The sequence below is a fragment of the Archocentrus centrarchus genome, chromosome 15, assembly GCF_007364275.1.
Source record: "Archocentrus centrarchus isolate MPI-CPG fArcCen1 chromosome 15, fArcCen1, whole genome shotgun sequence".
Lineage (NCBI taxonomy): Eukaryota > Metazoa > Chordata > Actinopteri > Cichliformes > Cichlidae > Archocentrus > Archocentrus centrarchus.
Genome location: NC_044360.1, coordinates 13422469 through 13438912, shown reverse-complemented (window position 1 = coordinate 13438912; position 16444 = coordinate 13422469). Strand labels below are relative to the sequence as shown.

General features: G+C 39.6%; 1 protein-coding gene across 2 annotated transcripts in view; it reads left to right on the top strand.

Annotated features, from left to right (window-relative positions):
• adam12b (ADAM metallopeptidase domain 12b) overlaps nt 1-13331 on the top strand; it is a 100149-nt gene extending 86818 nt beyond the window's left edge. For both annotated transcript variants that reach the window (XM_030747429.1, XM_030747428.1), the window contains exons 20-23: nt 141-249; nt 2728-2982; nt 8934-9109; nt 11482-13331. In XM_030747429.1, the coding sequence (XP_030603289.1) occupies nt 141-249; nt 2728-2982; nt 8934-9109; nt 11482-11533 (592 nt within the window). In that variant the 3' untranslated portion in view covers nt 11534-13331. The remainder of the gene's footprint in view (nt 1-140; nt 250-2727; nt 2983-8933; nt 9110-11481) is intronic.
• Nucleotides 13332-16444: the final 3113 nt, after the last annotated feature.

Genomic DNA, 16444 nt, shown 5'->3' with positions numbered 1-16444 from the left:
AGCAGGTCTGTAATTACAGAGAAACTCAAAATGGTTAATTTCTAATGTGCTATACCTTCCCTATAGCGTACAGTAACACGAGGAATGGAGGGAAAAAGAAAAATACAGATTGGACTTAACTTCTTTCACTGTGCTCATAGATCCGTGGAAGCTACCAGGCCAACCAGCCCCATCAGAAGCGAGTCCATGTACAGACCCACACCGCAGCACAAGCCTCCCCCAAAACCCTCTGGGGCTAACATTTTTAAGGTCAGTCTCTCCATAATGCGGCTGTCAGGCAGCTTGCTGCATGCATACTGGCATAGACTGTGTCTTCATACAGCCGTAAAATTCTTCTATATGAGTTCTTGCATGCTCGTTTCTGTCACAGACTGTTTGGTCTCTTTTGTAATGGTGACATTTTCTTAGAGCACTTCACTAACATGCGGTCGGGCCTCAGCCTATAGCCGTAATGCTTCCATGCTTGTTGACAAAACAAGATGATGGCATGCTGGGTAATCGATTCAGTCTCACTTTATCGCACACTCGAAGCGGTATTAATTACAGTGTCATTGTTGAGGGGATGCGGAGAAACTTTAATTGAAAGATTACACTATCTAAATGAGATTGTAATGTTGTTATTTGAGCCCCTTTAATAGTTGGGGGTTTTTTTTTTCTCTCTGAGAATGAAGCAGGGGTGATTGATTCAGGCAGAGGAAGAAAATAGGATTTGATTTGTTTGTTGGAAAACGATAAGCACAGAAGGAGATTACCTATCACTTTTGTTTGTGTGACAGAATAAAGGCACATGCATTTATTTGCATAAGTGGATCTAGCTTGTGTTTGCACTCGCCAGTTTCTGCAAAAACTGTGGAAAAATTGTTATATTTATTATAACAACTAAGTGTAGAAGTTTATCCAGTTCTGCTGTATCTATCTATCCAGAATAGCCTGTCTGTTCTTATTATTCAGATTACTTCAGCCAGTTGCAGGAGTCCAGATGTCATTCAGCTGTCTTTGAACACATCTGCATTTTGTATTTGTGTGTATGTGTATGTGTGCTGTCCAGCAGCCAAATCCTTTATGACCATTTTTGGCATTATTGTTTTTTTTCTGGAGCGGAGGGTGAACAGCTGGTCAGAACATGCTGTCAGACTTTTACAATTTCAGAACGTCACGTCTAATAATGTTGTTTTCCAGTTTTATGACTGAGTCTGACATCATCTTTTTCACACTAATGAGACTTTATGACTAAAGTTGAAGTTTACCCTAATATCACAGGTTACAGCTTTTATAACCATTGGATGAGATTTGGCTGTGACTAATGACTTCACTATGTAGATTATTTGTTTGATTATTCTAATGTTTATGGATATGGAAGGTTCAGAATATCAAGAAAAATCACGTGGTAGCTATTTTCCAAAATCTACTTTTTTCATTTTTTTTTAAGACAATTAAATGTCCACGATATATGTATATAGCCTTAATATATCAGAAAAGACCATCTCAATAGATCAGGAAGCACTTCTGAATGAGCTGTTTTGGTTTGCACTTAGCCTTGTAACTATATAGTATACAGCTGAGCTTCTGTAATTTTGTTACAAGCCATATTAGTTCTCCTGCTGGGTCTTGAATAGGGTGTAGCCAGCAGCAGATCATTGTTCCAAACAGGCATTTTGGAGCAGACTTTAAATACATGGGCAGCAATGGTGCACTGAACAATCTGTGTGGTATTTTGAGCTGAATCTTGAAAGACACGTTCGGGGGACACGTGAGACTTGAATTAACTGGTTAATAAGGGGTGTAATATGAGATCTTTAATTTAGAGGTCTGCACGGAGCTGTGAAACCTACCAGGACCAGACATCAGTAAGTATTTTTTAAAGAGAGGCCCGATGCAAAAGGCTGTAAGGCACCATCTAATATAGTCCAGAGGGCAGTGAGACTTTGTAGTCTTTGTGTCACCTCAGAAATATATTTTGCTGATGCTCTGCATGTGCTCAGACCTGCTAATGAGTCCATGTGGATCCAGACAGGAATTAACATACAAAACCACACATACAGTATGTGACAGCCATTCCTCAATACTTTAAATTGTTGCTTGATATATATTCAATGCATAATATTTGATGAATGGAGCTAGTTAAGCTGGCGCAGGTATCTGGGGTGAATCTGAGACAGCTCATAGATGAGGCATTTCCAGTGTGTCCAAGAAATAGGAGGAAGTACCAGGATAGACCCAGGACATGCTGGAGAGATTATGTCTCCTGGCTGATTTGAGAATGTTTTGGATGGATGGATGGATGGATGAATGGATGGATGGATGGAATATATGATAATCATATGAATCAGAGCAACACAGAAGTTCTAAACATTAACAACTAAAACTGAATGAGAGACAATTAGAGGTTTAGAGAATAATCCTGGTAAATGAGAGTGGAAGGTAAAAGTCTGTCAGATGAGGATTTTTCACAGAACATATTTTGACATGATGCATTAGCAAAAGCAGGAGACGTTTAATTTAGTTTTATTTTTATTCTTGATTCATCTGGGACAAGATACAAAAACAGTGATATCATAAGGGAAAAGATGCCTTGTTCCAGATTTGGCCACAGTCCCTGGTCGTAATGTATTAAGTTGTAGTCTCAGGGTCCTTGTACAGTATTATGTACATTATTTCAATATCTCACTGTCACATCTCAGTACAACTTATGCATTACTGGAAATAACATCTTCAATCTCTTTTCAGCCGTCTCTCCTGAATGCAGAGCCTCTTCTCCCACCACACAACTTCCACTCTCACAGCCTGCGCAGGCTGCCCCTCTACCAGCCTCTGCACATCAGTCAGCCCATGCCGGTGTCTCTGAGTGTGGGCCAGCCCTCCCTGCCTCCTCTGCCAGCTCACTACAAAGTCCTGCCGACACACACGTCCAGCTCACCACCACCTCGAGTGCAACCTTTTCTCAGTCTGCCGCGCCAGCAGTCATCATACAGAGTGGACCAGGTTTGTTTGAAGAAAAAAAAAACTGGTAGTGAATGCTTTTCTTTAATCACTAAGAGACCTTTTTCACAACACAGTGTGAATTGCACAGAAGTGTCTTTAATATCATTACTAACACTTGTGTTTACCTGTCGTTTTATGACATAATGGCTGCTGCGAAATAGTTTTATACTGTAGGACTTAGTTTCATCTCCAGAGCTTTAACTTTAACTTTGTCTTAAATTGTTACTGTAAAGTTTAAAACTGCAGTTTGTTTTTGTTGACCATAGCTTTAATGGACCATATATATGCACTAGCCCATTAAATTCAAGTTGTTTATATTTTCCTCTACATTACTCCAGACTATATTCTCAACCATGCCACACATTTCTACACTGACTTTCCACAATATCTAGGCTGCCATCAATTTCATTTCATTTCAGTAAAGTGCCAGTGTAACCTGCCAAGACCTGAAGCCTGCCTGAAATAGGTCATGGTGAACATTCAGGGTTTTTTTTTTTTTTTTTGTTAAAGTTACATTCTCAGTGGATTGCAATGAATCGCTGCCATTTAAGGACACAGTGACATCTTAAATTTGAGTCGGCTTGCAGAAAAGCAATCTTCCTCAGCAGATGAAGTTTGCTTAGCATTTATGGAATAGCAGATGCTCAAATTTCACATTTTCTAAGCACTTTAAGCCCACCTCATCCGTAAAAGCTGAGACTGAAAGTTCATTCTTTACCTTGGAAAAAAGTCGCTGACTCGATCAGAAGTCCTTACGGTCCTTAATTTGAATATCCGCAGTTCGATGATTACAGGGCGAACTCCATCTGAGGCGGAAGCTCATCTGGTGCGGCTGAAAGCGATGAGATAAAAATGTGTGTTAGGAGATCAAAATCAGAAGCAGTGGTGTCATGAAATGATTAAGCAGCTTTGCTGTTTTGTCTGATGTCAGTTTCCTTGATGAGTTTTAAAATCACACATGTCAGAAATAGAACTTTAACAATAAATAAAGCAGAAGAAAGGCTCACTGTGATGGATGAAAAGCGTATTTTAAGCCTCAGGACGTACTGAAAGTAACTGAAACCAGTGAATTGGAGGGTAAGAATTAATATGAAAACCTGTGTACCCTTAAAAATGGTCTGCAGTAATGTAAAATATATGCAAATTGTAGCTAATGGTCTAAAACGTGAACGGCCACCTGTGTCGTCAATTTTTAAAGGCTGTAGCTAAATGCTGGATGATGGAACCTGCTGGATTTCTGCACTGTGGTGGGTTTTCCTGCCCACATATCGACAGCAAATTCAATCTGTCTCCCGCACAGTGACCCAGCTCCTGAGTAAGGTGCTGCGTTCTGCTGAGCCAGCAGTATCAGAAGCAGTGGAGATAGTAAATCCATCCGTCTGCTCCGGTGGTGGATCCAAATCCCGATTCGTTCCCGGAGTAGCACAGCTAGGGGAATTGTGCTGGATGTTGGCACTCTGTGAGTCACAGCGGGGTGTAAGGGAAATTGGCAAATGTGTGGTTCTCCGTAGCAAAAAAAAAAAAAAGGAAGAAGACATTTGTTTTGTGTCTGTCTCTCTGTTTACATTAGAGCATAGTCCCAGAAAGCAGAGGAAAGGTGATGGGCATGTGATCCGAGGATAACACGGTGGAAGGTTTTTCAGATTAGTGGACACAAATAGATTATCTCAAGAATGTGATAAGGTTATAAAATACAGTGATCTGCACTGCGTTTTAACACTTACTGACACAGTTCACATTTTACAATAGAGACACATCCCCCTCTAAACCTTTGAAATTATTAAATTATTTCAAGTATCATATTTGTGTTCCAAAAAGATTAAAATCATCCCACCAAAAAAGCAAAAATTAGAGAAGTTTTGTAGCATAACTTCTATTTTTTTTCTGCCATAATCCATCTCACGACCAATCAAATTTATGTTGTGACACACTCGAGGGAGCTACTACCTTAATTACATTATCTTTATGTGGGGTAGTTGTTAAAGCCATTTTTATCTACTGCTGAAGTAAAATACCACTTACACATTGATGACTCTGTACTAACAGTTATTATTTAATTCATAATATGCCTGATCATGCAAGAGACACTGTACTTTTGATATAAACTACACCTTGCTAATATAATAGAATATTTATACAATGTAAGTGTACTATTAAAGCCTTGGCTACTTTTCCATTACTGTGCAGCAGAAACACCTGGCATCATATTCACTTCTGGATGGTTTTGTGGTGTCCATGTTAAGCTTTGCAGCATATTACCCTTGATTGCAATGAATGTGTGCCAACTAAAGATGTACTTTAGCTGAAAGGCCACTGTTTGCTCTATAAATTGGCTCCTCACTGCCTGCCAAAACAGTGAAACCCTGCTACAGTACCTGCTAATATCGGCTAGCTCGTTTCATTGCAATGAAACAGATGGAGCAAGTAGAGATGGCACATGTAGGTCAGAAACAGAAGCGAGGGTTCTGCTGAAATTTAATAGCAGGTCAACAAGGACGAACAGGACATCAGTCCTTAAAGAAAAAGCATTTTACAAGTTTATTGTAAGACTTGACACAACTCCCATCGCTGCCTGTGCCAATATGTCTGATTTTAAACAGCTTTTTTTTTCTTGCAGTGTTTGTCTTCGTGCCAGCTGCACCCCATCAATATCAAGGTGTTTCTAGGGCAATAAATTCTATCCCACATTTGTTGCGATGTAAACAAAGCTGCGTGGGACCTGTTTGTTTTTATCAAGTCTTGCTGAAGGAAAAATACAAATCAGATACCCGTAGAGTCCAATAAATATGAAGCAGATCAGCTCAGACCCTGTTTTGTTGCGCTGTACATGCAGACTGCAGTGTCACGCTGGTGATGAGTGAAAATCATGCCTTTCCAAAATGTCATCTTTTCAGGAACTTAGAAAAATAGTTTTGTTTTTGGCAAGGCGACCACGCATTTTTCAGTTTCTCCGGTGGGTTTTGAAAGGTGCTTGTAGGCTCAGGGCTCATAGATCTTTCTCAAGCCACAGAGGACGGCGCAATCCTTCATTTTGAATTAAGACATGTGAACACCACCAAGTTTCCAGTTACAGTTTGAGGTTTTCTGCCAAGAGTGGTACTCAAATGCACATGGGCCTTGGATTAATTTTGCATTAGAGTGGATGCATCTGTCTATTTACATCTTTGTTGGTTTTTTTGTTTTTTTTACTCCTGGAAAAATGCCTGAATTTCTTCCCTTAAAAGAGTTAGTCTTCACTTAAACTTGACTTCCTGTAGGGGCTTGCCAGCAGTGGAAGTACACTGACAGGAAGGAACACAGTAGGGAATACACCACATGAATATCCCACTGTGTACATTTTTTTTACCACAAACATTGAATAATTAAGGAAAGTACCCACTGTATATCAGATTTAGAGTAAAACAGACCCGCTGTGTCAGTAAAGGAGTTCAACTTGATTAAAGTATCATAACATTTTAAACTCTTTGGGGCTTCTCTTGTTTCTGACTAGAAATGAAGAGCTTAAGGCTGTTATCAGCAGAATGTAGTGCATTTTGAGTTTGTTAAAACATTTTTTTTCTCAGCTATGAGGTGAGTGGAGTGCACCTTCATTAACATACAATCATATGAAAAAGAAAGCTTTCACAGGACTCTATGCAGTCCTGTGAAAAATTAGGTATACCGTTACTGCTTCCACAGGAATTAAGAGGGCTGTTATTCAAATGCACTTGATTATACACAGAAATGGATGTCCCAGCAAATTCACCCCAAGTTTAAAGTGTGCAATGCTCAGAGAAGTTGCAAAAAAAAAAAAAAAAAATGCAAAAGCTGCATCTCAGATTTTACAGGCCTTAGTTAGCATGTTAAATGTTCAAGTTCATGAGAGTGCAGTTAGAAAGAGACTGAACAAGTATGGCTTGTTTGGAAGGATTGCCAAGAGAAAGCCTTTTCTGCAAAACTGCATCTGAACAAACCACAAGACCACAGGGAACAAAGTCCTTTGGACAGACAAGATCAAAGAGGAGATGTTTGGCAAAAACCAAACACAGCATCAGCAAAAACACCTCATACAAACTGTCAGGCACAGCAGTGCAGCGCTGACGATTTTGGGTTTGTTTTGCAGCCACAGGACCTGGGCACCTTGCAGTCATTGATTCGACCATGAACTCTGAGTCAAATGTGAGGCCATCTGTCCAACAGCTAAACCTTGGCCCGGTCATGCAACAAGAAAATAATCCCAAGCACAACAGCAAGAATGGCTGAAAAAGAAAAAAGAAAAAAATGAAGGCACTGCAATGGCCCAATCAAAGTCCAGACCTCAACCAGATTAAAATGCTGTGGTGAGACCTTAATGCCTCAAAGAAGTGAAGCAACGTTATAAAGAAAAGTGAGCCAGAATATCTCCAAGTTATTGCTGCTAAAGGAGGTTTTACTAGCTATTGAATCATAGGGTGTACTTAGTTTTTCACAGGACTGCACATAGTCCTAGGAAGACTTTCTTTTTCACATGACTGTATATAATCACATACAGTAAATGAAATGAGCTTTTTTGTGTTGTAACATGAACTCTTGTTGTGGCTGAGCAGATTTCAGTAAAATGCTGTAAAGCTTTTACTGTATTTTGAACTGCTGGTTGGAAACGACTGGCAGGAAAAAAAAAAAAATTTAGGAGGGTTTTATTTATTTTTATGACATTTTATGGACCAGATTCATTTCTGGTTTTATCCAGAAATTAAACCACAAATTATTCTGCCAAAAGAAAAACATTCATTATTTGCTGCTGTGATATTGGTTTTCCCCTCACTTATTTCAACCTGCAGCAACACTAACTTATACTCCATGGACAGTGTGCAGGGTGAGTTTTTGGAGCTTGTCTGCATAGATTTACATCCATTCAGTCACAAATGCTAGATGATAAGGTCTGACTCACAGGCTGTGTTTCTGGATGGGGTTGAGGTCAGGGACTGATACGCAAGCCAGTCAGTTCTCACACACAAAACTACGCACACCATTTTTTATGGTTCTTGTGTGTGCACCGTGTCTGCTCCTCACTCTTGCCATACATTTTGTGGTATTTTTCTGGTATATGTACATTCACCAGACACTTTATTAGGTTAATCTTGCTAGTACCAGGTTAGATCCCCTTTGGCCTCTAACAGGGGTCTGGAAACATTCCTCAGAGTTTATAGTATATAATATTGATAGTAATATTAATCTCTCATGGATAGTATGTTGTGAGGGTGAAAATCTGCTTCATGGTGCTGTGAAAGATTGTCACATTTGAGTCGCCTGGGTCACGCAACACAAACTCTGTCATTTCTTGGCTGCATTCATGAGTGTTTTAAACCATCCAGCTTTCTGAGTCTTATCCATGCGTGATGTGGAGATTTTTTTCTCTGTGTGCAGATTACATTAAGTTTGCCCATTTAAACCTATGTGTGTGCTGTGGCGTTGGTAGTTGTGGGAAGGTTTTGTGCATATCTGTTTGTGTGTGTGTGTGTGTGTGTGTGTGTGTGTGTGTGTGTGTGTGTGTGTGTGTGTGTGTGTGTGTGTGTGTGTGTGTGTGTGTGACAGTAGCCAGACATCTGGTAGCAGATGCTTATCAACTGCACGCCTCCTCTGTGTAGATTAGTACCACATGATGGAACCTCATCCAGATAACCTTCTACACTCACAGCACTGCCACAGAGGTGGCAGAGACAAGCAGGAGGAGCTTTGGGATTCATCTCATGTTAGCTGTGGGAATTCAGAGGAGATACTGATAACACAGTGCCCTCTAGTGAAACGCCTCTGCTTGTGTCCCGATAGCTGCTGCACAACTAATCCATACTGCAAAAGAACTTAGAAGGTCACATGCTCTGTGCACTGTGACTCAAGATAAGACCAGTGTGTTTTGTGGTGTGTTTTTTTTTTGTTTGTTTTTTTAAATTAATATATGAACTAAAATTTTACTTTTTATTCTCTTCTTCCAGGACTTTGAGAAGCCCAGTGCACCTCAGAAACCCCTACCTGCAGATCCACTAGGGAGGAGCTCTCGGCTGGGTCACAGTGCCACAACAGCAGGGGGCCACATCCACGGGAAAGCACCCCTAGCCATACCTATCCCCACTGTGCCAAGGCCTCCACCCACCATCCCTTTACCCAGCAGGTCTGTGCAGCATGGCAAAACAAATGCATGTCTTTAAAGCCCTTTTCAGACATCTTCATGTCTCTGTTAAATTGATGACTTTTGTCAGTTTGTAGCAGTTTATAAGAGGAAGTGGTGGACCGCTGGGAAAGGAGTGATGTTCCCTGTTATGTCACAGGCTGCGTCACTAATGGGTCTCAAGTTATTTTTCAATTAAAGCCTAATTACTGATTGTTGTAAGCATGAGGGACTCTCATTTACTTTTGAATCTTCTGATAAATTTGTTCACCAACCGCATCATTTTCAACTCTCACAACACTCATTAAATTCAGGTTTGCTGACACACTCTTTGTGAAGTCTGTTGCTGGTTATTTATTACTTCCTCCCTATAGTTGGGAGTGCTAGCCTGGCTATTATTGTGGTTACACAAGGATTTTTTTTTTACCTCTTCTGTCCCAAAGCATGAGGGTAAATAAAAAAAAACAGTTTTTCACTACATAAAGTTTTTGCATTTGCAATGCTTCCTGGTGTACTAAAACACTTTTATTATCGCTGTACACAAAAGCAGTGGAGTGAGGGATTTGAGATACTGCTCCTTATAAGGGAAGTAAGGCATGCATTTAAAGCAACAGTCATATCTGATTCATGTGAAGGCTTTAAGCTTTAATTCAGAGGGTGTTACAAAAGTTTTGCATTAACTGTTTATGGATTACAGTCATTTTTAGACATAGTCTCCCATTTTCAGAGGCTCAAAAGTCATTGGACAATAACATAATTTTAAATATAAGAAGTGTTTTTAATGGTCAGATGAAAATCCTTTGCACTTCATGACTGCCTGAAGTCTAGAAATAATGCTGTTTCCTCCCTTGAGATGCTCTGCTAGGCCTTTAATGCAGCCACCCTCAGTTGCCACTTGTTTGTGGGTCTTTCTGCATTCAGTTTTGTATTTAATAACTGAAAAGCATGCTCTGTTGGTTTGGTATCAAGTGACTGACTTGGCTATTGAAGAGTATCCCAATTTGTTCCTCTGAGAAACTCTTGGGTTGCTTTTGCAGGATGCTTTGGGTCATTATCAGCAGTCACATCATCAAAAACACTAGTGACCCGGTTCCACTGGCAGCCATACTGTACATGTTCGTGCCGTAACGTTGCCTCTGCCGTGTCTTTTTTTCTTTCTTTCTTTTTCAGAACTGTGCAGGCTGTTTTTTGGCCTCCTTCTATTTCAGTTCATCTCATGACTGTAGACATAAGCTGAGTTGTTGTTGGTTTGGTGTTACTGAGCTGGCCTGTGCATTCATTCTTTTTAAGAAGGCACCAGAGTGTTGATTTGGCCACTTGTAAAGTTTTTGCTCTCTGCTAGATTTATTTTTGTTTGTTTTTTTCAGCCTAATGATGGCTTTGTTCACTTGCACTGACATCTATTTGGGCTTCATATTTAAAATTACAGTGGAAAACTATAAAATACAAATTAAAAACTTTGAATCAACTTTATGTGTCACAAAATAACAAGGGACGATGCCTCACTAGGCCATAAAACTGCTTGTCCAATTAATTTTTGGCCTTTGAAAATGGGGCGTGTGTATAAAAATGGCTGTAATTCCTAAACAATTCATGCAAAATCTTTGTAAGACCCCTTGAATTAAAGCTGAAAATCTGCACTTCAGTACCATATCAATTGTTTTGATTTAAAATCATTTTTGCTGGTGTGCAAAAAATAGTTTCTTTATCCAACAAATTATGGATTAACTGCAGTTTGAAGTTTACTTGATGTTGCAACATTTCCTTCTTTGCCTTCTTGTCCTCTTTTGACAGTGAGATTTGTTTTCTTTTGCCGAGTCACATTTTCACAGTTAGTCCAGTTTCCAGCATCCACTGGAAAAGCTACCCGTAGCTACCAGATAAAACAGAAGTGCTGTCCTCTTCCGGTGTGAGCTGAGCAATCCAGGCTCATTTTTCCAAGCGGGTTTCATACCTGGTGTCAGAGTGAATTGCACAGAGAAAGAAAAGCTTAAAGGGAACCTAATAGCGTCATTCTTGTCTCCGTGTATTTATTTTTGAGAAGTTGAAGCAAAAGGTGTGCTTATTTCCCATTTGGCATCTCTCAGAATTTAGTATTGTGCCGCTGTGAAGCCTTTTCATTCAGAGTTGGAAGCATATCAAAAATATTACACCGTGCGTTCGACCTAAACAGATTACCATCATGTTTTAGAGAAACCCGATGTTTCAAAACTGAAATATATTCAGAAATGAGACCAACCTGTTAAACGGCCATCGAATTAACTTAATGAGGTGCATGTCTGAAAGGGGATATTTATTTAGGAACACATGTTGCAAGCATTTAATATTTACTTTTGTAATGATGTCATCTATTTGTGTTTGTGTTCACTCTTCAGACCTGCACCGGCTTTGCCATACAGACCACCAAGGACTCAAAAGGACTGCTGAGCTCTCAACCATTGACATGTCGATCTCCTATCAAAAGATGGAGACTTTCTTAATTTGCACTAATTGCTGAGACTCTGTTGGACCTTTGGGACAGTTGGAAGTGTCACAGAGTTTCCAGTAAAAGGAGGCTAACATCACACCTCGACGCCATGCCTCTAAAAGGTGCTTTGTCATCCTCGCTCAGGTACCAGTGAACTATTTATCTATTTAACTATTTAACTACGATACTACCGGTTTGTGCAAAGAGGACATTGATGAAGGATGATTTTCCTCATGGAAAATTCAAGAAAAGATGGACTCGTGCTGTCATTTCGGGATACTCCGTTTTGCATCGCGTGATGGTTTTTATACTTTTTTTCTCAAACAAAATGCTGAAATATAAAATCTTTTTTTTATAACCAGTGATGTTGCTTGAATAATAGGAGTGCAAAACAGTTTGTTTTTTGGCTTGGATGATGATAAAGGAAGTGGAGAACACGTTGTTAAGCAGTCCGTGTAGCTGGTGGCCCTTGGAGCAGTGTTATTTCTTCAGTTTTTCATTTTTTATTATGTATTGAACACCAAATAGGTCCTCTGTATCCTCGCTGCCTCAGTGCTAAAAAAAAACTATGTATTACTCAAATCTCTTTTTTTGGGGGGGGTGTGAAAATACAACTGTTTTCTTCATGAATCATCTAAAAGCTGGATGAAAAGAATTTGATTCCCTTTTAAGACGCAGACTACATTTTTATTGTGGGATTAATCTGATCAGCTCATTTTACTGCCTCTGCACGAGGCTCTTTTATTCCTTATAAGTTCATTTTTGCAGGAAAGTACAAAGAGGACAAAGGCATTTTCACACATTTCAGCCTGCCTCTGACATACTGCTCAGGGCATGCCTTGGACTCTCAACATGTTCTCCTGTTACTGGCAAACGCTGTGGAGTGTCAACAGACTTTGACAGACTGACTGTGTTCCAGAGAATTACACCAACACCAAATAATTCAGCATTAGTACTGGCGTTTGTATGTTTAATGTTTGTGCTCGCTTTGTCCTTGAGAGGGCGAGCCAAGCCAGATGACTTCAGCGCTGCGAGCTTTCCAGCGAGATGTTTTACCGTATCTGTCCTGTTATTTTTGTTGCTTTCACAACATTCCTGTCGGATTTTCTATGACATCACTGTTCTCGAATGCTGAGCTCACTCACGAATTCACAGCAGCGTTCATTACACCCCGGAGCTTGAGTTAGGCACTTTTTTTTTTCTCAGTGTTATTTGTTGACTTGAGGGATTCAATTGTTAACTTCACAGCACAATGTGTCAGTGTTTGGATAAGGCACTTTGTATTTGCAGTGTATCCAAATGCAGTGCTTGTTCTGTCACCGCTGCAAAATGACTGAAGTCAGTCACACCCTGCATACCTGCGTTGTGTTTTTGTAGTGTGCAGACGTGGGTTTTTCCTTGTTTTGGATGTGTTCAGATGTGTTCACCAGAACTGCTCTGCTGGGAAATATTTGTTATTGCTGTGTCAATTAGCTGTTCAGTGTTTATGCCATCTGTAAAACCTAAATGTACTGTTTATTAAATTTTAAGTGTAACATGTTTAAAAGTCATTGTAAAGTGTAAATATTCTATGTCAATTTTCCTTTCTTTCTTTTTTTTTTTGTTGTTTTATTGTTTGCACAGAAATGTAAGAACTGCTTTGAGACGGTGCCCCCTTTACACTAGGTGGTGAAAACATGACGTTGGACGATTTCCAACCTTTAACTTGCAAGTCAGTGGCAAAGGTTTAAACTGTGAGATGAAATCAGAGCCAATTAAATGTCCCCTGTTTACAAGAAGGTGTTTTAATTTCATTCATACTTTGATTTTTGAATTTCCAAAATGCAGCCCGTTCCACCGCATCCCAAAGGTGTTCTATTGGATTGAGAGCATGGTGACTGTGGAGGTCATTGTCATGTTCAAGAAATCAGGTTAAGATGATTTGAGCTCAACGTGACATGGTGCGTTATCATGCTGGAAGCAGCCATCAGAAGATGGGTGCACTGAGATCATAAAGGGATGGGCAAACTCAAATGAACCTCATTTTGGTGCTAAGAGATCCAAAGTGTGCCAAGACGTCATTAAATCACGAGCAGCAGCCTGAATGGTTGGATGGACAAGGGTAGCCTGCATCCATGTTTTCATGTCCTCTACACCAAAATCTGATCCTACCATCCAAATATCACAGCACAAATTGAGACTCGTCAGGCCAAGCAACATTGTTGTGAACTGTACCTTTCATTTCCTGTCCTTAGCTGACAGGAGTGGTACTCAGTGTGGTCTTCTGCTGCTGTAGCCCATCTGCTTCACAGTTCAACATGTTGTGCATTTAGAGATGCTCTTCTGCATTCCTTGGATGTAATGAGTGGTTATTTGTGCTGCTGTCGCCTTCCTATCAGCTTGAAGCATTCTGGCCATTCTCTGACCTCCAGTATGAACAAGACAATATTCGTGCATAGAACTGCCGCTCACTGGATATTTTCTCTTTTTTTTGGACCACTATCTGTGAACCCTACAGATGATTCTGTGGGAGAAGTAGTAGATCAGCAGTTTCTGGAATACTTGGGCACCAATAATCATGCCACATTCAAAGTCACTTCAATCACCCTTCTGATGCACAGTTTGAACTTCACTAGGTCATCTTGGCCATGTCTGCATACCTAAATGCACTGAGCTGCTGCCGTGTGATTGGATAATTAGATATTTGCATGGGAGAGCAGTTGATCAGGTGTACCTAATGAAGTGACAGGTGAGTGTAGTACTCTGATGAAAACAGAGCACATATGGTAGTTTTAAAAAATGTAAAGAAAGAAAAAAAAAAAAAGGCTATAAAGCAAACATGCTTTCTTTCATTTTTGTGCTACTAAGCAGAAACCTATTACCAGTGTTAAGGAAAAGAACTGAGATCTGTGTCATTTTCTCAATGACGTCCTGAAGGTCTGTCAGTTACCTGGTCAAACCCTCCTATCCTCTGCTTCAGCAGTTGATCAGTTATTCAACAGTGCCACCTGCCGGACAGCATGGCTCATTACAACAACTGCAGCGCCTCTCTCTGGGGTTCGGCTCGTTATCTTGCCATAATGTGCGCAAGCTACAGACTGAAGTTGGCCTTTAGCGCTGATTAAAGGTCAGCTCCCACAACACTTGTTAACACTACCATTACGGGGAAAGCATACAAAAACAGAAAAATCTCTGAGATCTAAGCTGCCCTTAGAGTAAACTAAAGAATATGATAGAGCCAAATGGAAATTATATAATCCATATTAGAGTCTAGACTCGGAAAAGCTGGACGCATACTTTTTATTTTTTTTGATTGTTTATTTCTCCCAGTAAATCCACAGACTGCCACCAACAACCATGCCACGTTCAAAGTCACTTAAATCACCTTTCGGGTGCTCAGTTTGAACTTTACGAGGTCGTCCTGGCTATGTCTGCATGCCTAATTGCACTGAGCTGCTGCCATGTGATTGGCTGATTAGATATTTGCATTGGAGAGCAGTTTTTCAGGGAGTGAATGGGAAGTAAAATGCAAAGAGTTAGCTCAAAGTAGATCTTTTGCTGTGCTAAGAAACCTGATCAATAGAAACACTGACTGTACCAGTAGGGTATTTGAGCAGTGCCAGTATGCCCCACAGCAGGGCGCTAGAAAGACACCTTTTTCAAAGTCCACATTTTTGGACGCAAGAACGGAAACGTCTATATGAATATTCATGAATGCTCTTCAGTAATTTTTTATTTTTTACTTTGAGGAGATTTAAATGCTTCATCAACCCCTATGATGTCACTTGTGTTTATTGCTTAGTTGGCAGTGGTTTCTAGGCTAGGGTAAAAAAAATAATAATTGTCAAGTAGTGATGGTGAGTCATTTTTCTACATTTTCATGAATATGGGTAACAAAAGGTAGCTGGGACTCTTAGGTATATATCAACACTAGCTGGTATAAAATTAAGGCAATGAAGTACTAAATTGAGTTTTTAAAATATTTGAATTCATGGGTCATTTTCTATAATTGAGTACTGACATTATTATCATACATTAAATAATCAGGCTGCTTTCCGGTCGCCGCAAATGATTTTTATTACCGCTTCAGTGCATCAAGATGGCAAAAAAAAAAGGCAATAAGACTGAGTCAGTGTGCTATCAGTTTGCCACGAAATGGGGTCATGTTGGGGTTACATGCAATCTATTTTTGATAATACTGGATCAATCAGCAAACACAGATACTCATATTAAATACTTAAGTAATTTTTTATTTAAGACATATTATACATAAGTCTTAAATAATCTTAGTCATTTTGTAGCATTTTTTAACATGTGAAAATGTTTTAAAATATAAGTTGAGATCTGTTTAAATGCTGAATATGATGTTCATCTTTAAATATATAAATTTAATTTTATATATGTCAAATTTGGCTTAAATAATGAGAAAATTAATTATATATGGTTTATTAAAGATATAAGACCGTTTTCAGTTGGTTGGTTAGTTCTCTTTTGAGAGGTTAAAGATTAAAGCCAAAGATCTCTTTAATATTTGAAGCACTTCATAATTCATAATGCTTTGGGTACAGTTCTAACGATGTAAGACTGTAGATATCGTAGGTGTAGAAACACTGCAGGCTGAAAGTGGAGCTAACAGCTTACAGGTCTTTTCATTTTCTGGCACTTTTGTTCGTTTAATTTCAGTTGGACAACCAGTGATTAAATCAATTTCTAAATTACAGCACAGTGGATAAATAAATGCATTTTACACTGTGTACAAGTTGTGATCTTTGTGTCTCAGCCAGATTTCATGGTAAACACCAGACCACTCTGAATCTCTGCCCGCGCGTGCGTGCGTGTGTGTGCGTGTGTGTGTGCGTGTGTGTGTGTGTGTGTGTGTGTGCGTGTGTGTG